Source organism: Chlamydotis macqueenii, chromosome 1 (genome assembly GCF_036417535.1).
Source record: "Chlamydotis macqueenii isolate bChlMac1 chromosome 1, bChlMac1.mat, whole genome shotgun sequence".
Classification (NCBI taxonomy): Eukaryota; Metazoa; Chordata; class Aves; order Otidiformes; family Otididae; genus Chlamydotis; species Chlamydotis macqueenii.
The window spans coordinates 18,561,995-18,586,372 of record NC_141556.1 but is presented as its reverse complement, the minus strand read 5'-3'; the positions used below and the strand labels follow the sequence as shown (position 1 = coordinate 18,586,372).

Sequence of the window (24,378 nt, the reverse complement as noted above, 5' to 3'; positions counted from 1 at the left end):
AAAGAGTTCTGGTTGCTGATTTACCAGCAGCACATCATAGCACCATCAAATGTAATTTCAGAAGAGAAATCAGAATTGCAAACTATGGAAATTATCCCACAGAAGGACAATGTAGGTTGCACTGACATAGCAGCCTGTCTTTGCACATAGGAATACAAAGGGCATTTTGTATTATCCAGTTTAAATGAATCAATATGTTTACACATGATTCAAGCATAACAATATCTAAAATATAAGCTACTCCATCACATTCACAAATACAGTAAAGTATTACTTTACTTGAGGGAATGCAAGTCATATTGTTGTGACATCATAATAAGCAATAGAGAGAGAGGAAAAACAGTTTAACCAGGTACAGTTTGCTCCCAATTTGTACAATTTTTTTCAAGACTACTGTCTATACCTACATCTTTTTACTACTACTAAGCGTCTCCTTCTGTGTGATACTACAATGATTCCTAAATTCTATGTCATTGCAACACAGTCCATTGCTGTAGATTGACTATGATGTCCCTTATTCAATGTTATTCAATGTCTGGAGCATCAGGTGGAAGAATGGAAATGGAAAGGAGATTTAAGTACTAGTTTAAAAGTATCTTGCAGTAGTATAACATTGCCTTTTCAGAAGCATCCCAAGACACCTCACAAACTTGCATCCGCAGAAGACAGCTTTGTGCCTTTCTAACACATCCAGATACTACTAAAAGACAACAGACTTCTTATTGTATGCAGCTTAGCGAAGGGGGACCTAACTGGTATGGCAGTGATAAGCTAAAGAATAAAGTACTATTCAGTATTACCCCTCCTCTTTCACATTCCGATTCTATCTTTCCGAAGAAGTGGCATTTTCAGCAGTGCAGATCCTATTTCTCCAAAGTACTGACAACAGGCAGTGCCAGATCAATCATCCTAAGTGCAGGACTCAAGTTCTCTTCAGCTGCCAGTCCAGATCGAGCTTGTTCAGAACCCATTACCACATCCATAAAGTCATGTGCATGGTCTTTAAAACACAAGTATATGTCTGCCACATAATACTCAAAATAAATCAGTGTGTCAATGTGTGCTGGTATTCTCATGTCACATTTATAATACTTTTAAGCAGCTCTCTTACTACCAGACCAGCTACAAAAGCAGATACAACGTCAGGGCTCTGCAGGCACTCATGTCCCGGCCTGGCACACCCTGCCCACGGCCCAGGACCCCATTCCACCCCACAGGGCCGCCAGCCCCCACCTAAGCGACCCCGCAGCAGGGCCGGTCTCCAGCTCCCCACAGCCCTGCCCGGCCACGGGCCCCACCGAGCCAGGCCCACGGCCCAGCCTGGTCTTGGCCTATCCCTGTCCTCAGGGAGGTGCCCAATGCCCAGGGCTGGGGCTGCCCCTGTGTCCCCAGCTGCCCTGCTCCTGGTTGGGGTGGGATGGGCCCCGCCTGCCAGGCCCTGCCCGGCCGGATCTCCTAGGAGCCCCAATGTCCCCCACAACCCACCAGCCACCCGCCCTTATGGCACCCTGACATACAAAAATGCAGATGGATGTTAGCTTAGCGCATGCAATAAATAGTTCCTAATAGATTCTGCACTCTAACGTACAATTTAATTCCCATCTCTATCATAAAGAAATAAGCTACATATTTGCCAAGACTTTTGAAAACAAACACAAAGTTAGACTTTACAGAGCAGCAATTAGAGATGGATGATTTTCAAAAACATCCAGGATTGACAACAGCAGCAACTGTGTCTTTAATGCCTCCAAGAACCAATGTTTACATAAAAATGGATTTAAAACCTGACTTTTTATCTTACTATTTCCCAGTCTTCTCCCATTGGACAGAGTTTTGCCAGTGACTTCATTCAAAACCGCTGAAGAGCAAGGTGTGCTATTTTGAATGCCTTCTCTACCTTAAAGGAAGAGGAACTTGTGTATTTTTAAATAGCAAAAAAAAAAATCAATAAAAATTCTCTGTTACACATTTACCTTTCAGTATGAAGCAAAGCAACACAAGAAAAGCATTAGTCACAATATCGACTGCATTGTTACGAACTGTGCTCCCAAAACATACAGCAAGTCTTGGGCAATTATAGTAGGTGGTGAAGAGCTTCATGGATGCTACTTCTGAAGAGCTACATGCATGGACTCCACATGTAACTCTGAAATGTCATTAAATAGCAGTACTTGGCAAAATCTAGTGGTCTGTTGACCTGGGATATATTGGAAAAGCAGAAGAAGCGCACTGAGGGCAGCATCAGAAGCCATTTTGATGCTGCAGTGATGTGGAGTAGGGGCCTCTCAGGGTGTCAGCACAGGATGATGGCAGAGGCAGGGGGCATACACACAAATCCCAGTCAGTTACTGGTTACTGAAGGAATGTAGCCTTGTGAGTTCAGTAGAATCAGCACCACAAGGAAAATAAGGAACACATCTCTCACATGTGTAAAACATCCTTGTATGAGGTGCAAACACAAAGGTGGTCACAAGCAGGTATTAAAAAAATGGCTGCAGCCCCTTCAAGGGCAGGAGCCAAGGAAGAACAGTGAGGGAGAAGAACTGTCCTAGCACTGTCCCCCCAGTTAGGCATGCCACACCTCACCGCTGATCCCCAGTGTCCCCAGCAGGTACTCCCCTCTCTCTGGCAGGGAGCGAGCACCCTTTGATTTGGGTTTTTGATTTGCCATTCACCACACTCTGCAACTGCAACCCAGCAATCATACATAAAGCACCATCTTTATGGTTTAATTGGGTTAAGTATGTTAGGATTTCAAAGAGCTCTGTGTGTGTGTGTGTGTGTGTGCTTTCTGCTCCAGCCTTCCCATATGACAAAATGATTGATACCACAGCAACCACTCAGAGTAAATGCAGACATAATAGATGAGTGCAGCATGAAAATCCAGGAAAGCTGTAGAATCTCTATCATCAAAGCAATGGTTTAGGTGTACTCAGTTTTGCTGTGGGCTTTTGACTTGTGTTTTTATGATTTTATACAAAAGGATTTAAATGTTACTTCACAAAAAGATACTAATAATTTATAATGGAAAAGGAGACTGTGCAATAGAACTGTAGTTGAAAAAATGGTGAAATACCTTAGTGCTGTCTAGTGATAAGTAGTTTCAGTTATTACATTTAACATATTCAAAAATGAGACCTATTTTTAAATGTAACATACCAGTATGGAAGAATTATTCAAGCTATAGCACTCAACTGGATCACACATCAGAAAAAACTTCACCTTAAAAAGTTAAATAGCTCAAACACTCCATGAGTCAAAAGGTCACTGGCTATCATCAGTAGAGCTAGATCCAATATAACGATATTTAGAAAGCACTAGATTATGACTGGGACAAATATTATTATTTCTTACACATTTCTTAAACAGTATAAAATATTTAAATAGCCCTGAAAATAAAAACTGTCTGTCTCCTGAGATTTGAGGTATGCAGTAAATTAACTAGTTAAACAACTGACCCTGCAAATTGCTCCATAAAAGTAATTTGCTCAGTTTGACTGCACATGGAGTTAGAAAGCTAACAGAGCAGTCCATGGCACTCAGAACTAGAGTTTACAATACTCATAATGCACAGTACTAAAACTGGCCTTTTAAAATAGCAAAAAAAAAATGGATCTCATTATTAACTATCTTTTTTTTTTGCTTACTAAAGTTCTGTTTTATACAGAAAATATTATTGGTAAGTTTGTTCTAGAAAAAAGAACTAATGAATTAAATATAAATAAAAATAAATTTATGAGAAAAGATAAAATATACTGCCCTGCATGTTTAAAAATCATCAATATCAAATGCACAATTGCTGAACAACAGAGCCGCAACAAATTCTTATACTGAAAAACACCTATATATTTTACAATTTTTTTTAGGAAAAAAAAATGCAAACAACAATTATGTTAGGAACAACATAATTAGAAAGCTGATTGGAAAAGGCTCAGTTTGCATAAATTACCGATGCCTTCATATTTTATATTTTGCACAAACGTAAACTATTTGACGCCAAGCTCACAAATGCACAGAATGATACTCTTTCTTATTCACAAAAATTGTGAAGCATGTCATGCAAGCTAAGAGTTTCCTCAGTCTAATATATCTGATTTAGAAAATTTTTGCAACCTACATGTTACTATGGCAACTTTTTCTTTTTTCAAAATGTAAATTAACACTGAGGCTTCATTACAAACTCTTCATTTCCTTTGTGTTTGTACATAATGTTTTCTCATATATGGATTCAGAATAGCTCTTTTTACTTTAAATGGCTGCAGTTTATATTGAAAGGTGAAGCTACGTTGAGAAGAAGTCATCACTAAATCACAGTTAGTAAGCATATCTCTGCTTAACCTTGACCACTTTAAAACCATAAACAAATGCAGGAGAAAGCAATCAAACAAATGAGTAGTTCTATGGCAAAGGTTGCTCTGTTTGGCTTTTATAATTATAAACTATTAGAAAATGAAAATATGCTGCAAATTGCAGTTCTTTTCTTGCTCTTTTTACTGCTAATTCCATTGAAATTTCACTGTGTTCTTTTCTCTTTTTCTAAAGAAAAAAAAATCTAGAGAAGGAAATATGATTGCTCTGTTTTCTTAGGAAGAAAATTGTGTTTTGACATGCCACTCTAATACTGGACAGCGCTACTGAATTCAAGAACCTGCCTGCCTGAAGACACACAGGTGTCTGCAGCTCCCGTTACATTGAGCAGGGCTTACATAAGCCTAGATACAGATTTGACATCTTCAACATAAGTCATAGCATTAGAATGAATCTGAGAGACAAGCTACTCCTTTTAACTCCATCATTTGTCTCCTGAAAAAGGGAGGTTTACAAATCTCATCTTCGGAACTGAAAACAATTTTCAAACTATTCATTAAAATACCTGTAACAAATAGACTTTTCATTCATTTTAAACCATACCACAAGTTACTAAACACATCTAATTTCTATGAACTGAGTTTAATAACAAGAATTATTGCAAATCTGATGCATTTTAGCTGTCACCATGATAGAGCTCACAAAACTGAAGCAAAAAACTTAAAAGGGTAACACTATGATAAAATGCGTGTGAAAATATATAAGCTTAACTACATACAGACTCCATCTCCCCAGCGTGGGCATCTTAGCAACCTGCTCTAGTGGAAAGTGTGCCTGCCCATGGCAGGGGGTTGGAACTAGACGAACTTTAAGGTCCCTTCCAACCCAAACCATTCTGTGTTTCTTTGATCTGTGCTGGCTTCCTAAGGGACCAGTTGCCTGGCAGTTTGCAATCAAGTCATCTAGTGAAAAATTCCCATCTAACAAAGGGGAAGTATTTATTAAAGGGCATAAATTCCTTGTTCATCTTCATTCTCTGTCAGTACTAGAAAAGAAAATTGTCAGACTGTATTCTAACAAAACTAAATCAGAACACTAGTAGTTCATTAGCTAATACACAACACCCTAATGCCCAACAAACTAAATCATATAGCCAGCCATATTCTAACCTAAGAATCAGACTGGAAGACTTTTATAATGTGTAGAGGGACAGTCAAGGCTATACGTACAGTTATACAAGCATACACGCAAAGCTAATACAGAATTTTTTCTGAAGAGCCTCGAAACTACGGAAGAAAAGCACAATGTTCAGAATCATAACAGATCCCTTGATTATCTCCTTTTTTGCCCATGTTCCCACACGTGCCTGTAGAATGAAGCTGCATTCACCTAGGAAAGCATGCAAGACAGAAGGAGTGTGCTGGAAGTGGAGGAGGACCACTGAAGAAATTAGGCAATTCTAGCTGGAGAGAAGCATTAAGCCTGTGGAGAGACACTGAGGAGAAATGATAGTTCATAACTCCTGTTATTTTAACTACTTGCTCATGTATAATTTAACAATCTTCTTCTTGTACTTCTTCTGTGAACTGTGAGCGTCTCTAGATTCGTTAAGTGACTGACTACAAGGGTACGGTTCTGGCTCTAGGTAACGCCTCAGTGCATAATTAAACAGAGGCACATACTACTAACGCTAATAATTCACTGCAATGGAGTATGCAGTTACACAACAGCCATAGTTTTTAGCATCTGTGGAACAAGGAAAATAACCTTATTTTACCAGCAGCAAGACAGTGTCACCAGGAGCTGGAGTGCCTGAGTCTGGGACAAGAAACTGCAGTATGAAGCAAAACCTGGCCAATGAAGTACATGCTTTAATCAGTTTGTTTGAAAAGAGCTTCAGTAGGAGTTATCTTTCAAAGTCATTTACCTCACACATCTTACAGATAGGAATGGACACTTTCCCAAGTCCATAAACCAAGGCAAAAGTATACCAAAGTAGAACCTCATGCTGCCCAACACAGCTAAAGCTGAGGCCTCAGTTAAAACTGCAAGAAGTTTACCATGAACTCGAATGGAGACAAGATTTTATTCCTAACATCAAACAGTGTACTCGTTTTCTCTAATGACATTGCCTCCTTCAGCTTTCGTGCCTTACAGATTACTTTCTTAACGCTGTTACCAGAGATAGTTTACTTAAAAGTAAAAAGCCCCCTATGGCTTTCAAAATGCTTTGGGCTCAAGAAAGTGCAACAAAAAGGAAAAACTGCTACTAATTTATACACTGATTTTTTAATAAATATTTTTAAATAAATAATTAACACTATGAGTGATGTGTATCTACCACAACAAATGGATATTTGTCTAGCTATGAAGTAAGCAGTAATAACAATAAACCTGTTGGGCCTTGGCATAAAACTAGAAAGTAGACATGGCCAAGAAAATGCTCAACCCACATAATCTCTAATTGCAGGCAACAGGAGTTCTTGGGTCTTCAGTCCACTTGAAAATTATGCTACTTATGACCTAAATAACAGGTAAAATACATGTAAAATGTTGGTATAGTCTTTAGGGAAGACACAAAGCTTCTCACAATATTAAAATATAGATAGCTTTACTAAAATGTTCATCAAAACAACAGAAAGGTGAAAAGATTTAATAAAAAGGGGCTATTACTATATACTACCAAAAAAAAAAATCACAAAACAAAGGGATTTTTGTCTGTAAAGGCTTGACTCTTAAGACTCATTAGCATCCATTATAATTCTATAAAACAAGTTAAGGCAGCATCTGGTACAATCGATATAGTTTTATAGCCAAGCATACAAAATGCTTACAACAGTTATGAGATCTTTTCACAATAAATGAAGCTGAAGTTTCTTTACTTCATCTACCAGCATATATTTAGAAAAACAAAGGCAAAAGCTGAAACAAAAGAGGAACCCAGAAGCACAATCATTTTTTTAATGACTAAATAATACTTTTAAAGCATTAACAGATAGTGGGAACTGCCAGTGCACAGGAAAAGGAAGAATCTCACAGTCATTTTCATTTAATCTCAATTAGTTCATAGCCATAAGCAAGGTGATACTCAAGCAGTGACTGTTTCAAACAACTGTTTGATTCTCTTCAGGCTAAATCTATTCCCAGATCCACATCTCCAAAACATGTACAACTGAGTAATGGAGCAACGGTTTGGTTTTTTCTTCCTTAAAACCACAAATTTGTATTGAAAGAATTATGCAGAAAACCATGTAATTTAATAGAATAAAAACTGTAGCAGAGTACAAAAGATATTATATAGCATCATTGTCATGATTAATTAGCAGTCACCACAGAACCACATCAAATGTGAGTGCTTTTTGACAAACTAGTGTAAAGAGATAACAAAATTTTAACTTGCAATACAGTAACTTCTAAAAATTGTCCTAGTTCCTGTCTTGAAGTAAATGTTAGTGCTGTTCAAGGAAACAATAACTAATATCCAACTTTTCCACACCTCTGAGTAGAACAACTTTGTAGTACTGTTCCAGAGACATGAAAAAACTCCAGACAGGACTTACTGCAAGTACAGTTTGTGGAAAATGACACTTCACAGCTCCAACAGAGTACATCTAGGTTTGCCTATCTATATTTAACAAGAATGATCACTGTTTTTCTGCTTATCTTCCATCAGCACAAAAATTTTCTAAATTTCCTTTTGCTATTGGATTTGAAACCATGTAGACATCAAATTGGACAGTATTGCATCAAGGGGCACACCATTACAGACGGAAACAAACACAAAGCTCTTAATCACCAGTAGCACCAAACAGGCACAGGCTGACGAAGAACCTCTGTGAAGCCATCTGCAGCTCACCCTTTTGCGGGCAGGTTCTGTGCCCCCCGTCAGAGGTCAGAGCAGCCCTAGGCCACATGGAGATAACCCCTCCAGGTGCTGGGGTAACATGAACAGACTGGCAGAGCTCAACAATCCTTAACCCAAATCCTCATCCCAGAAAAAATACCAGAAAGTAAATGATACTAACATTCTGATTTCACTGCATATGAAGAAGAGTGAACAGTGCAAGGTTCAGGACGCCTTCAAGTGCTGAAGAGCTTGCAATGTAAACAACACTTAAAAGAGTGATCTTTAACTCCATAAAACATGAGGTTATATGTTTTGTTTTTTTTTTTTTAAATTACATCTGCAACTCAACAAAGTGGCATGATTTAGCTAACAAAATATTTAAAATACTGGTTGTTTTCTCGAGGTTTTATTTGTCCCCGGAATACTTTCAGATCCTAGCATGTCTTCTCATAAGCCTGTTCACTTCAGCAGTCAACAGAAAACTGCCCTAAAGTCAGATGTTTAAATAGCTTTCACCTTTCTAAGTAAATTCCAGGTAAGCTCACAGTTTTGAGGATAAGACTTGAAGAGACTTCCAGAGGTCACTTAATCTACCTGTCTGCTTCAACATGATGATACTATTCCCAACAGATAATATTTTAACCTGAAAGTAAAACTCTCCTGTTTCACAGCTTCCCAAGAAAACCAATTCCAATGCTGAACTGTCTTTGCCATTGGCAAGTCTTCCCTGATGTACAAGACAAATTTGCCCTGCTGCAATTTTTCCTGATGTCTAACCCAAATCTTCCTCAAATCAGTTAGCACCCATTGCTTCTCGTAATCTCACTTTACAGAAAGAACAGTTTGTTACTCTTAAGGCAGAATTTTACCCACTGAAATATCTTATTATGCTAGTAATCTCTTCTCTAAACTCAGTAACTCTTCAGTACTTCTTTCTAGGTCTGTCTTCTGAAGTTGCAATTATTCCCTTTGTTCTCCTGTGGATTCACTGAATTTGGCCTCCACCTTTCCTTATGTGACTGCAATTAAACATGTAGACTTTGGAATACCATACCACCAGTCTCGTGGCACGCTAGAAAGAAGTGGAGATCAAGGATGTACTTGTCTATTATAAATATAATTTTTCACCTCATGAATTAACACAATCTTCTACTTTCCTCCTTATGTTCAAAAATAATAAATCACTCACATGAAAACACACATTAGTACGGCACCTGCTTTTAGAAAATATTTCAATAAGTATTGATCCATTACATTTTTTTCTGATTATTTATATGTTAATTTGCTGTTTGGATATATTTCAAACATGTTACTCATTGCTTTTCACAAGACTAACAACAATTAGAAGGAAGATCTATTGTTCTGACTAGAATTTACTTGTGAACTGATGTAGTGCCAAAGGTAAAATATAATGAATAGGCAGATTCATTATATTGTGTTGGATTTCTAGAAGAGGCATAAAAAACACATTTAGCAAATAATCGGATTTTGTTATTAAACCGAACCTTCTATCACCACGGGTTATAAGTGGCAAGAGTATATAATTTCTGAAGAAAATAAATCTTTGCTAAAATCCAGACACTGGATGGAATAGATCCCTGGCTTGGACTTACGTGAACATACACTATAGCTGGCCAGTCATACTCAGCTGAGACACCAATTCCTACTGGGACATCTAAATACTACCAGAAAACAAATACCATTGTTATGCTTAGTACAAAAACTTGTGTTGCCTCTTTTTTCGTATGATTATATTAAGGTTTTTTTTAAAATATATATGAGAAGAGAACAATTTTATCTATATTTGATTAGTGAATTAAAGACATTTATGGCTTTTCTTACCAATACTATATTGAACTCTTGACCTTTAAATATATGCTTTTTTTCCAATGCCCCCTTTTAAATTCACTTTTAAAAATACCTCAATTGTGTGTGTCTTGCCTTTATTCCAGTTTTATTTTTGATACAGTGTATGCTCGCTTACAAAGAAGGAAAATAAATATTAGTCAAGAGATGTAAAAAGCATGTACTTTTCTATGATGTGACTCACATCAGTCTATAGTATTGCCTTTAAGAACAGGTAGTGCTGCTAAATGCTGAGAAAGGTCAATAATTCCTCACTTGTGCTCTTGGGGCATGAGAACAGGCAGCCATAAAAAGGCTACTGAAAATCTGTTACTAATTCCTTTTTTCAAGTTGCTCAGTCAGGAAAAGTAGGGAGTTTATACCACCTATGGTGCACCTCCCTGTGAAGAGAAAACCATCTTTCATTTTCATCATCCAAAACCAAAGACTATATCAAAGCTACCTTCTATGGGTAGGAAAAACTGTCAGACTCCCCCTCTTGGCGTATTCCAGCACAGCAGATACCTGACAGACATCTTTCTTGCCTCCCTGAAAAGAAAATTATTGAGAACTTTTGCCTGCATAGCTTACTTTCACTGTTACATTTCTCTAACCCTAGCTTAAAAAAAACCCTCTGGCAATACCAAAACTTTTCAAATACAAAGCTATTTTATCTCAAAGAAGGATTTTTTTTCTCATTTTTTTCAGTCCCAATGTGCCACATACTAATAAATAGCCACTGAATTGGGTCTTCCTAATTTTATTTATTTTCCATAAAACTATACAAATTACAAACAAAACCCCCAGACTGGTTACCTTTCACATCTTCTTTCCTTGTGTAACATTTATTCAAGCTTAGGGCTTTTTAACTGTCCAATCTGTTTCGTGGATGGGAAGACAAACCTTCTACTTCTGCATCCTGTGCCTTTCTCTACCCTGATGTGCTGTTCTGATAATCTCATTCATATTTGCCTCTCCACAAACCCAAACAAACAAACAAGAAAAGTATAGTAGACAAACAGGAGAAAGGAATTATACTAGAGTGTATTAAAAGCAACAAACTCCTCAAAAGCAGGCAAATTTGCAGCTGAAACACACTGTCCTCAACTCAGTTTCACTATATATAGGTAACGTACGCAGCACATCTGGTACACAAAATATCTTACTGTTTTGAGACACAGGTTAAACATATAAAGGCAAACTGAAAAAAAAACAACTCTAAGATAAACCCAAACTTTTTTACCACATTCTTAAAGGCAATTCTCTTTCTCGCTTTGTTTCATTGTTTCAAGTCTTTCTTTTTGTTAATGTTTAAAAGATGAAAGAAAAAGAAATTTTAAGAAAGACTGGCAATATTTCCTGTCATAACAAGTCACATTCAAATTATTTCCAGGAAAATTCTGAAGGTCAAAGTCTCAAAAAGTTTTAGAAGATAACAAATCCTTTCCTCAAATTGCTTTACACAGCAGTAGACATTAGTTTTACCAACTTTATAAAGCTATCGGGTAATAGGAACAGAAAGCTCTTAAAAAAATATCTTGGGTTTGCTGTCAGTAGACATTTTCAAACATCAGCAGAGGAGTAGCAGAGCTGTTTGGGGTTACACAGTTAGATAGAATAATGTGCCTTATTATTTTCAGTGTCAAATGTATACCTTAAGAACACAAACATAGGCATAAAGTTTTTCCATACTTTTAGAGCAGGCTAAAATATTTAAATCTATAAAAGATGACAGAATAGAGATATTAAATATAAAACTTAACCAAGTTATTATGTGTAATAAATCCTTTCTTTTAAAGGAAGTGCTGCAGTATTTTTGCTGTTCTGACACTAATTCCTCTACATGTGTTTGACAGAAATGTGTCAACAAGAGTATAACAAATAATTGCTAACTTTTACCTAAGGCAGAGAAAAAAAGATAATTATGAAAAATGTGCTAAACAGATAGCCTATTCATGTGTACAAGTACATATTAAATCTGCACAAGTGATACTAAAATTCCAGTTTATAGCCATAATCATCTGGTTATAACAGAAGTATCGGAATTCTCTTGTCCCTACTTAACTGCTGCAGCATATCAACAAAAAAAAAACCACGCTGTTGTACACAGCTTACTACTGAACATCTACCCAACGGATTAAGAATGGGGTTTTGAGATCTGAATAGTCCAACCCTCTATACTTTAAGTAAGATTCTTGAGACTGAATCCCTGTTTCTGTGTGGTCCCTCTCCAAACAAGGCTCACACCACCCTAATCTCAGAAACCATTTAAAATACTAAATCGCCCTTGATAGGTACGACCTTCCAATCTCTTAATGAGTAATCACAGGATAAACAAAGCTTTAAAGTATTCCCAGGGCTGTAACACACCCTGGCTGTGATATATACACACCCTTCTGAAGTTGCTCCCTGGCTGCACTACTTTCCATGGGATTCAAAGACACATAGACAAACTGTATCCTTTACCTCTCTCCATCACTACTGTGTCTGAATGGTTAAAATGTTCTCCTAGGTGAAAAGGGTACTTGTCTGGGGACAAACGAGTTCCCATAATTAGTGTGTGTAACATCAACTCAGTGTTTTTCAGACCTCTTTCAATAAATGCATTAAATAATAATAGATTACAAGTTATTTAAAATCAGACAGATGTAGTCAATGTAATTCCTTACTTTTCATGCTCAATGATGTACGCAAAAAGTTTTAGGTATTTCACAATTTTTAGTACCCCTTCACACTGACTGCAGCTGACCAGAGTACGCTGAACTGCTTCGCAGGAAGATCAGACAGGCATGGGACTGCAATTATATACCACAATACCCTTTCCTGGGTTCACAGCTCTATTCGTCTTTTAGAAACACTGAAGGACAGATTGGACATGGGGGAACGGATTAGCCACAGGACGACCTGTATTTCCACACAAAAGCCTAAGTGTGGAAAAATGGCACCCTGTGTCACCCATTCTTCACTTCCTGAAAAAAACATATTCATGAAAATAGACATTTAAACAGCTCTTTCCCACTCATCCCAGAACAAGCATTCATTGTTTCTTAATACCATTTAAACGGCAGCAACATAATGCTACTACTAAACTGCCTTAATTCAAAAACGTATATTAAAATCTTTGAGAATTAAGACACGGCTACTTAGAGGAAAAAATCTAAGTTCAGTATAGGAACTAAAAAGAACAAATAGAAGTGTGAAAACTCTCAGTCAGCTGTTGCAACCACAATCTCATATTTATGAATGTGACTGATGGAGGATTTGGTTCTGGTAACAAGTTTCAGCTGGATGTAATGAAAGTTGTACACACTATAGCCATGCGGTACAACTGAAATTATGAAAACATCTTGTGTTAATAGGTGATTCCAAGTGAGTAAAAGGAAAGTGAATACAGAAAAATATGTGGTAATTATATAATTTTGAGATGTTGTAAAAAACAGTTTTCTAAGACCTGCCCCTGGAAAAATAATAAGCAGTAAATATTACAAAATAAGCAAAAATGGAAAAATCATGCAACAATAAATTGTCAGACACTTAATTAATTTTACACATCATTCTTCTTAAATTAATTGTCTTGTATACAAAAGAGATGCTTGGTGTACGAGCTTGTACTGTCAAATTGTCCCAGGAGGTGTATGTGCTATCAGCTAAACTAATCAAGCTAGGCAAACCGGTGGCTTACTTGTCTGTTCCTTGAGAGTACAGGAAATTATCCTTCTGCACAAGAAATAATCAAATGAAAGTGTCCAAGCATTTAACTTAGGAATTCGACCATACAGCTGAGTTACAAACAGTGAGCCCATGTAGTTCATTAGGCTCCAATGGGAAATTAATCTTTTCGCCAGGAAATCAACAGTCTAACAACATCATGTGCAATGAGACATACGGTTCCTAACTTTTTTAAAAATTCTAATATAAAGGGCTAACACTGATATCACAAAAGAATTTCAAATCTTCTGAAGGTAAGGCAGCAGCCATCTCACATGTATTCTTCTTCATACATATTTACTCAGTGAACTAATGTGGTAGGCATGTGGTTAAATTATTTGCTCGTCCTTCCCTTGTTTTCTTAATTGAAAATATATTTTTTAAAAGCAGGTTTTAAAATGAAAAAGAAATGTAAAAGTTGATTTTGTAAACTGCTTACAATATATAGCTTAATTCTTCTCTTATATATTTCTCCTTCTCTTAGATGGCTGCATTTACCTATATTATGCTTAAACCAGTCATTTTTAATTGTGTATTTTAAAAGTTCTTCATAAAGAAAAAAAACTCAGTTATGCCATGTAGACTTTCAATCAACTCCACTAAACTATTCAGTCTTGTTATTGAAACTACAGGGACGAACACATACACTGCTGAAGTAATTATACAAAAGGGGTCAAAATGCAGCCATCAGCAGAAAAGGCTGACAACTAGCCCAACGCACACAATCTGTACTTACAGTAAATATACAGCTCCCAGTATTAAACAAAGCAGAAATATTTTGTTCACTAATATAAACAAACTGATGCAATTAAGTTACCGGACAAGCTCAAGAGCTGCAGTTTTCTCTCTGCAGTCCACATTAAGAGCAGTTATAATTGCTGGAGGAGAAGCAATGTAAAATGTGTTAAAGTCCTTGGTGTGTGGCCACGGTTTCTGTTTTTATATATTAATTTGCTAGCTTTCTACTTCTGCAATGCAACCGGAAATATTTTAAGTGAAACAAAATGCTTCTTCCTTTATGGATTATTTACAGCAACACAGGGCTCAAAAGCAAGCAGTGAAAGACTGAAGAAAAAAAAAAAACAAACAGCATAATGGCAAATACTGACAAAAAAAAACAGCCTGAAATGACTGGCAATATTTCATTCTGCAAAATCTCCTCCAAATGAGCCGTCTCATTGGACAGAAATATATAAACACACTAGTCCAAGCATTTTAAAAGAATGTTAAATGAGTGACTATGTGGGAGGCACTGCACACAATGCAATTAAAGCTTGGGTAGGTTTCTTAAAGGAGAAATCTCTGGCACTGGATAATGCTTCTTAATTAACCAAATCAAGCAAATCAGTGTTCATTCATTTTAGAAAAAAAAAAAATCTGTGAAAATGTAGCATCTCATGGTTTTTTTTTGGAGTGACACTAAATTAAAACCAGTACTGATACTTCAGTAGCTGCAGGGTTGTCTCTTTGCCCAGTCCTGAGTGAAACTTTGTCCCAGTCACATAAAAGTTTTTTCCTGTGCTTTGCCCAGCCAGCACTCCAAGCTGAGCTGGGCTCCTTCTTCCAGCAGCTATGGTCTCAACTATATTCCAATGCTAAAAAAAGAATAAATGGGTTCACCAAAACCCCTATATTGTTGTGTTATATTTGTTAACATCGCTTAAAGAACAGCACTGGGCTTTCCCACACACAACCAAATATATACACATCTCTCAGGATTCACACTTGAATCTCAGACTACAGTTTAAGCATTATTTCAGTAGATAGAGGAAAAAAAAAGTATTTTTCTGAAGAAAGAAAACAAACCAGCAACAACAACAAAAAAAAAGAGCAATACAAGGGTTACTGCCAAAAAAAAAAATTCCTCTATGCACTTAATAAAACATATTTTCTTCCACTCAATTCATATAAGAAAAAAAAGTAGAAAGCCTGCCCCACAATCCAAACTATTTTCCCCTGTAAACTGTAATCACAATTTTCTGACCACAAGGTGGAAAAACCAGGAGCCTTGCAAGTGTGCAAAGGCCTCTTCCAGTTTTGGGGCAGCAAGGAGAAGGGAGATGCTGAATGCCCAGGATTTGCTCTGCCCTGCCCTTTCCGTAGAACTTTAGTGCCATCTATTGAAAATGTACCGAAGGAGGACGAGGGAAAGGATGCCTATTGATTTGGCATAAAAATAAGACGTTTACTTGTTAAGGGTTTTTTTAGTTTATTAATATTCCCATGATGACTACTGTTCTGTGGTCATCTGATGGCAACAAATATTTTCTAGACGCTATACGTGCCCCCTAAAGAAAGAAGACATTGGCTAAAACACTGAATACAAACATCACACAGATTTATATATACGTACACATACACACACACACACATTTACCAATAACGTAAGTCTAAAGCTGCCTATTATCTGAAGGAACAAAAATAAGAAGGCTTTTAACAGAAAGGAAAAACAGCGTGGAAGCACTGCTGTAAATAGAACATACTGGAAACAGTAAAAATAATTAAGGCACCTCGTAAAGACCTTACTATTAAAGAACAGGGTACGGAGACATGCAGATATAATTACCTTCTTTAAGAAACTGTGAGTGGATGACAAACACAAGAAAACAGCAGATCGCTGCTCCTGCTAGTGCCCATAAAGCTTTCAAGAGCTGCATCTCGGTCTGAAACTCAGTAAATACCCAGAAAGTCACACAATGAATTTCCACAGCGATGCATCAACGCTTCCCTCTGTGCGCCAGGCGCGGCGGCTCCCGGCGGGGACCCGCACTCCCGAGCAGGGCGGGCGGGCGGGCGAGCCCGGGGCTGCGGAGGAGGGGCCGGGGCTTCACACCCCGCGCGGGGGCAGCGGCAGCGCCGCGCTCTCCCCACCCGGGCAACCGGTGCGGGGCCCCATGAATCAGCGCTGCCGAGCGGCGGGAGCCGCGCCGAGCCGAGCCGGCGGCGGGGGCAGGGAGGCCGGCAGCGCCGGGCAGGGCTGCGCAACAGCGCCCGCCGCGCCGCGGGGGCCGGGGCCGCCCGCTCAGGGCGCGCCGCCGCCGGGCGGCGCGGGGCGTGCGGGGGCCGGGCCCACCCCGCCGAGGCTCCGCGGGAGCCGCTGCAGCATCGCCGGGCTGCGGACGCCGCTCGCTCCGCTCCTTCGCTCGCTCGCTCGCTCGTCGGGGCCGCCGCTCCGCTGCGCGCTGCCACGGCTTGGGGAGGAGAGAGCGAGCGGGGGGGGAAAGGGGGGGCGGGGGGAGGGATCTCTCTTTACTGCAACTTCTCCCGGCTGGCGGCAATTTGTTGCACCCCCCCTCCCGCCTTCCTCCTCCCCCGGCTCGGAGATCCTCGCTGAAGCGGGGGGAGGCGCATCAGTTCATCCCGCCATCCCCGGCAAACGCGGGGTTGCTCAGGGGCTCTTCCAAAAATCGCTGACCTCCCCTCGGGCTCGCACCGCCGCCGGGGCTCCTGGTCGCCCGGCTCCGGGAGATGCCCCGGGGGCCGCGGCCGGCCCCGCTCCCTCCCCCGCCGCCCTCCCCGTCCCGGCGGCGGCCCCGCAGAGCGCGCTCCGGGCTACGGGCAGCGCGCTCTCAGTCTACAGGGTGATGCCTCCGTGGCAGCCATCCCCACGGAAAACACGAACCCAAAGCAAAGAATGCCATAAATCACATACAAAAAAAAAAAAAAAAAAAGCAAGGCTGTGATTTTGCTGCCGCCCTCCCACTCCAGGGGAAGGACCCAGCCGCGGCGGCCGGCTGCCCTAGGGAGGAGCTGCGGTGGGAGCCGCTCCGCGGGGGCTGTGCGCTCGGCCCCGCCGCTGTGGGACGCGCAGCAGCCTGGGCCAGGGACAGAACGCGCTCCGCGCCCGGGGGCCGCCCAGACGGCCGGGGGCTGCCCGGTGAGGGCGCCGGGCTCCGTGCCACACAGGCGGCTCGATGAGGCGGTGCAGGGGCAGCGGGAACCGCTCCTTGAAACGCCGCCGGCTGTCCCGCACAACTTCCGCGACGCGAGCGTGCCCGGCACCGTGGCCTGCGCCGGGTCGCGGGGCGAAACCCCGCGTGCCGCGGGGAGGAGCGCGGAGCGGGGCTGGCGGCGGGGCCGGAGCGGGTGTCGGCAGGGTGCGAGCGCCGGGCGCGGAACGCGGGGACAGGAGGTGAAGCAGAGGAGGGGCGAGCAGGGGCGACCCGCAGCACCGCGGGAAACTGCGGAACGGTTCGGCTCGACCCGGCTCGACACGACTCAGGACATCTCGGCACGGCACGGCTCGGCCCGGCGCGTCCTCCCCACCGTGCAACTCCGCCCCACGCTGAAAGCGGCCGCGCTCCTCCGCTGTAGCTCTACCGCACCGCACCAGCAAGGACAGTAAGGCTCGCCGGCCGACGCGTTACCCCGGTTTGTGCGGGACAGACGTAGAAGCACATCCATAGCTTTGAGGATATAATCCAAGTAAGGGCATAGCTGCATGGTAAGAGCTTTGTTTTCATAGCTCTTTGGTTACATGTTTGCATTTATGTTATTTTCGTAATACTTAATATTTTCTTAGTTTTAAAAAATGGGAGGGTTTCCAGATGCTTGGCAGGACAGATAATAAAAGATCAGTATTTTTGTTGGGCAAACATCTCCCCTGTTGTCAGTGATAGGTGTTAAGTTCATCCTTGTGCTTTTTGGTGTTTTGCTGATAGCACAGAGAAACATGAAAAACAACTATCTTTTGAATTTTAAACTTCATACAAATCCCTATAAACACATTTATTGTATTTAGTATATTTGAAGATTACAGCAATGCAATGTTAAAGCAATGTCATAGCTACACTGGAGATATTCCACTGTAAATCCTTCATTCTGAAATGTACACTTTGGTGAGAAATTGGCCACGCTTGGGCACAGGTAAAGTTCAGGTTTATGTGTTTATTTGTCTTTTGGGTGGGGAAAAAAAAAAAAAAAAAAAAGTGTTGCAATGAAAGAAAATTCACACATTTTATACTTAAGCAAACACACAGGGAGAGAAAAAGAAAAAAAAAAAAGCAGCTGCTCTGTCAGGGTTGTGTTAAGTCCACAGATAAGTTGATTTTAAAAGTGTCTCAAACTTATGCAGACCAGGATAAGCAATGTGTATCTTTTAGTTTGAATGTGCTACGTTTGGAGAGGAATCCTATAAAAAATTTTACTTGTTACTTTCCTTTTTGATTCAAAGTATGTGTCAATGGGTCAAAATCCCCACACCACTTGCTCCTTTTGAGGTGCAGGATGGCAGCCCTTCTCCCATTTTAAACTACCTTGAGCTTCTGAATGAGACCAACACTCCTGGGCTTCTGTGGGCTTTGGATCACACCCTTTCATAAGCAAGACATCAGAACGTGGCACCACGCTTCCCAGGCACACGGGACTCACTCTACATGCACACTTGTATAAGTAGAAGCAAAATCTGGTTCAGCGCTCACACTGTACAGAGATATTTAGTCTCATAGCAACGAGGGATTCCAGAAGACTTCCTGTCTGAGAGGACAGTGGTACCTGGCAACGCCGCTCGCCATACTAAATATGGTTCACTGTGGGTTTTGTGTTTTCTAAATAGCTTTGGACCTTTCAAATAGGGTGAGTCCTGGTCAAATACACCCACCTTCAATTCCTTTACTTGTCACCTGCATGAAGATTTATGAAATATTAAAGAGTTACCAGTGTAGACTTCTCTGTGAGACTTTTCTGAATAAAAAAAAATTCTGACAAAAATTCTTCCTTATCTTTTAACCTATTCAGATTTGCATCCTCTACTAATAGAATAACATCTGTCAAACAACTTCTTAAGCTGCTTAGGCCAAGAGAGATTTACAGAACTCTCTCATTGTGAATTTTCAGGTTTCTGCTAGAGCTCTGACCCCATATGTCTCCAGCAGGACAGAGGCTGTGGTCCCAGCAGTATCTCCTGCCAGGGAACCACCCCACAGGAACTCTCCCAGTTGCATTTTAATGTTGAAGGAGGGATGCTCAGCACCTGAAAGCTGGTAAAGGATGGTGATGGAAGACATTTCCAATACAGAAGACAGTTCCAGCTGGGAAAAGTAGTAAGGAAGGCATTTTCCTGATAATTAAGGAGCAAGGGCATGTGTGTATGAGATCTAAGTTCTTCTGAGTTCTTACAGGAAAGCAGCACAAAAACAAAGCACGTAATTTCCAAATGTGTATTCTCTTTTGGAAATGCAGCTCATTTTTTCTTTTAACCAAAACTTCAGTCTAGTTCTATGGAGTTACTGAAATTGGAAGCCTGTAGCAAAGACAGCAGGCTTTGCTCAATTCTACAGGTTTAAAAATATTATCTATATTCTGCATTTAACTCTGTGAAAAGGTTCTACCAAACTTTAAAAGATTTATTCTTCACTGCTGAGATATTTTATACATAAAAACATGCTCAAATTCCTGGAACACAAACATGTTCAGATTGTATTCCACATACCTGTAACTAAGCCCCTAGTATTTTCAGTTGTGTCGAACAACTTTTGCGTAATTATTTTATTCCTGTTCAGGCAATAAAACCGGAAATTATGCACAGCCAATGCAGATCTAAATGCAGTAGCACAAGAGATGACCTTACCCCATTTTCACTAATGAATTTGGAAACTACTACTGGCTTTGAATCACAAAAAATAGAGCAGAAGATATCTATTATTAGGTTACCTAGACCAAACCTTTGCCAATGCCCACTGGATTTCATTTTTGTTACTTTTGAGTTTGTCAGGCAATAGTCTGTCACCAGTCACTTCAGGTGATTATTCCAGCCCAGTGGTTCTCTCAGCTGGAATGTTCCCCCTGATGCTAAGTTTAACATTTTATTTTGTTGAAATTCACCTAGTTCATCCTTCACATATGCCTGAAATGGCACTATAAATCATCTTCCATTTTGAATCTAACCAAAACAGATGACATATTGATAATATAGTAATGAATACAGATGGATATATTTCCACCAATTAGTTTTTGCAGCCTTTAGGTATTTTTTTTCCCCTCTGTTCTCTGCATGCCAATGGCTGGTTCGCATTTCTTTGCTACTGGGCTAGTCCTAATACAGTAGTCCTCAAAGTTTTATGGTTGATCTTCAGCTGATGCTGGGCAAGCGCCACAGGAGCAGAAATTAATCTCTAAGAGATTCTGTTAATCTTGGTGACATGATGCAGCTACCATAAGAACCACAAATACACATCCATTTGGCCTTCTAAAAGTTTCACTTTGTTTTTCCTTCCCTTACCCAGTTAGGCGATATGTTAATATGTCTTTAATAATTTTTCACAGATCAAACCCTGTTTCCAGTTCTGTCTCCTAATGGCAGATTCCTAAGAGGGACAGTGCAGCCTAGATATTTTCAAATAACCAGTGTGCAATTTCCTTGCTACAGTGTATCATATCTGCTTAGAACTTCTGATGTTATTTTCCTTTTTAAGCCATTTTGTTTCATTTGGCTTTTCAGTTGGACCTTTACAACCTTCAGGTGTATCATTTTGCTGTTTTTGTCTTCTTCCTACCATCTTACTGACTTCCTATTGAGGAATTATTTTCTTCCTTTTTTTTATTTATAGAGAAAGAACTGTGCCAGCAGTTCGTGTCATGTGGACAGTTGCCCACTGGGAGCTCATTGCACTTTATCCCACGTAGCAGTCACCAGTGGGTAATAGCTTTTGGCCACTACTGCCAAAGGCTGCATAGGAGCTGCCTAAGAAGAAGTGAAAGGTTCTGTAAGACCACTGTTAAATTCCTCCAAAACACAAATCTGAAATGACACAACATGCCAGTCACAGGTACCACAGGTCGTACAGTCAAACTGTTACCATACTCCTCCATCCATCTTGTACTCATGGATCATCTTCTTCATATCTGCTCATCAGGCAATCTCCCCTTATGTAATTCGAATCTTTAAAAAGCTCACTTCTGAAAAGTTGCTTTTGTCCTCTTTCGTTTTACCTTATACACTCAACCTGTTACAGGGAGCACCTAGCTTTGCTGTAGCTGCTCTGACACATTTAACAGCACAATTATAGATGACTTGGTAACCACCCATTGACTAAAAATAACCTAGCAACTGAAGACACACTTAGGTATTTATACTTAGCTATCCCAGAGGAACCCTTCACAGCTCCTGTAGCTGGGGAAAACATATGTATCTCACCAAATGCAGTAGGCTAGGAATCCTCAAGGGTGGGGGCGGGGGGACGTAGGGGAAGCGATAACATTGCACAGCTGAAAGATTTTCCAGACAACATTCTGCCAGCTAATCCAACTCTTATCCAACTAGCTCCACAATTAAGGTTTCCTACTGAGAACAATGACAGCATTATGACCCAGGGAATTTTCTACATAGAAAAACCCCAACTCATCTGGGATTACAAAATTTAGAGCCATAAAAAAATCCAGCTCCTACACTGATGGTACTTGCAACAAGTACAGATCCAGAGGAACTAGTGCCAGTATGCATATAAGAGAATACATGAGCTGTAATGAATGAGCTGCCAACAAGGAGGGAGCCAGGGCAGCATATCCTGTGTGAAGAACCTGCAGTGCTGAAACTCATTCTTGCCTTCCAGAGTATAGATTTTTTTTTTTTTTATGACATGTACCAAGTTTTCACTCAACCTGTTCAAGAAGAACTATTCTAATCTCTGAAGAAAGAGACATCTAAATGATGTGATTTAATTTCTATGATACATGCTTACATATATCATGGCTACCTATGGATAGTTTTAGATATTTGAGGGGAAAAAAAACCCTCTAATATTAATTGACAGAACCACACATATCTTAATGGGGACTTGTAATACTAGAGAGTCTGTCTGCCCATCCTTTCTCACTCCAAATTTTTTTCTGATTTGTTTATGACCTTCATCCATTCTTGGTTTTGAAATACATCTTCTTTCAGCTAAAAAGACCTGAATAGGCAGCAATTTACCACCAGGAGGAGAATTACTAATCTCAAAGAGAGTCTGCAAGGTCTCAAGGGCCTTTCTACCTGCCTCTAGTTGTACAATTATTGCCTTGAAATGATAATGAAGTGTTCCAAGACAGATTGGACAGGGCTTTGAGCAACCAGATCTAGTGAAAGATGTCCTTGCCCATGGCAGAGGGCTTGGACTAGATGATCTTTGAAGGTCCCTTCCAACCCAAACCATTCTGTGATTGTATGATAATTCAGAGACAGTACAGAACTACTGCAACTCACAGCTAAGACTGGTGGGCAAGGGATAGGCTTGACTGTTCCAGCAATTATATGACTAGTCACAAAAAAAAAAAAAAAGAAAAAAATATCACAATGGGGAGGGCTTATCCTTGTATTTTTACTTTTGATATATTTTAAGGTCATCTGTATTTCTTAACACTTCTCAAAATACAACTGGTTACCCGGTTACCCCTTTTTTAGAAAAAGGGTTTGTATTATAACCAGGATGATTAAACACATGAGATAAACAGAATGTAGTTAGGATCCACATTTTCTAGTGTAAATTCCTGAGGGTTTAGCCTAAATGCATACAACTAAAATGCTGTAACATTCAGTGAGGAAGTTCTTAACTGAAAATAAGACCCATGGAGAAAGCCATGCTGAATAAGCAGTGACTCTGAGTCAAGTCACAGCAAACCTTTATAGGATCATAGAATCATAGAATAGTTAGAGTTGGAAGGGACCTTCAACGGTCATCTAGTCCAACCCCCCTGCAAGAAGCAGGGACATCCCTGACTAGATCAGGTTGCTCAGAGCCTCATCCAGCCTGGCCTTGAACGATTCCAGGGATGGGGCATCCACCACCTCTCTGGGCAACCTGTTCCAGGATGGCCAATAGCAGTGTTGTATGGAACAGTTACTAAGCTAATATATATATTTGGGCATTTTGTTGCTTCCTACCACCTTAGTGGAGAGGGAAAATTAAAAAAAAAAAATTCTACAAGAGTGAATTCTACTATACAAACTCATACTCACTGGCAACTTAACCGATAAGCTCTTTGACCAATAGCTTGAACTTTAACCAGAAAACTTTCTTTACATTTATTTAGCTGTTGACTTTCCACTTAAAAACCTGGATATCACAAAAACTGATCAGAAGCTGAAGTTAGGCCACAATGGACACTTTTAATTATTTCCATTAGCAATTCTCTACTCTATTAAGAAGGAAAGGGAGCTGCAGCAAAAATGGAGCATATCCAGAACAAAGCAGGCACCTCCACTCTTAAGTTAGAACAGGTTCTGAACATATGAGGAAAAGACAACGACTGCCTCTGTAATATTTAAGCGCGTTGATATTACTGAGAGAAGAGGTAATCTTTGGTTCCCAATAAGCTAGTGGAGGAGAAAAAATATTTTGTAGACAAATGTTAAGTGCAGATGCTTTAAAAATTATTCAGATCCTCAAATAAACAATTCAAAATTGTTCCATGCACAAAATGAATATTTATTACATTTTAAGTAGAAATCAAAATGGGTTTACCACTATGGCACTCTTTTTAACCTGAAAACTGTCATGCTTTCAAGAGATCTACACCTACATCAGACTGTGACATTAAAGGAGGCCCAGAATTGTATATCTTCAGTTTCTTCTGGGTCTGTGTTTAGGACTTCATTCCAACACCTTGAATAAGTAAAGAAGAAAGTAGGTTCTAAATTATAATGTTAAATCTTAGAACACAAACTTGTATTGACTTGTTTGTCATTCTGAAAT

At 40.0% G+C, this 24,378-nt stretch overlaps 1 protein-coding gene across 4 annotated transcripts in view; it reads right to left on the bottom strand.

The window, feature by feature from the left end:
- Positions 1-24,378, bottom strand: part of TAFA5 (TAFA chemokine like family member 5) — a 432,621-nt gene that overhangs the window by 300,445 nt on the left and 107,798 nt on the right. Inside the window, exon 1 of one of the 4 annotated variants that reach the window (XM_086739968.1) lies at positions 16,275-16,561. The exons of the other annotated variants lie outside the window; for them this stretch is intronic. Within the exon in view, the coding sequence (XP_086596094.1) occupies positions 16,275-16,365 (91 nt within the window). The 5' untranslated portion in view covers positions 16,366-16,561. Of the gene's footprint in view, positions 1-16,274; positions 16,562-24,378 lie in introns of those variants that run through there. 4 annotated transcript variants of the gene reach the window in all.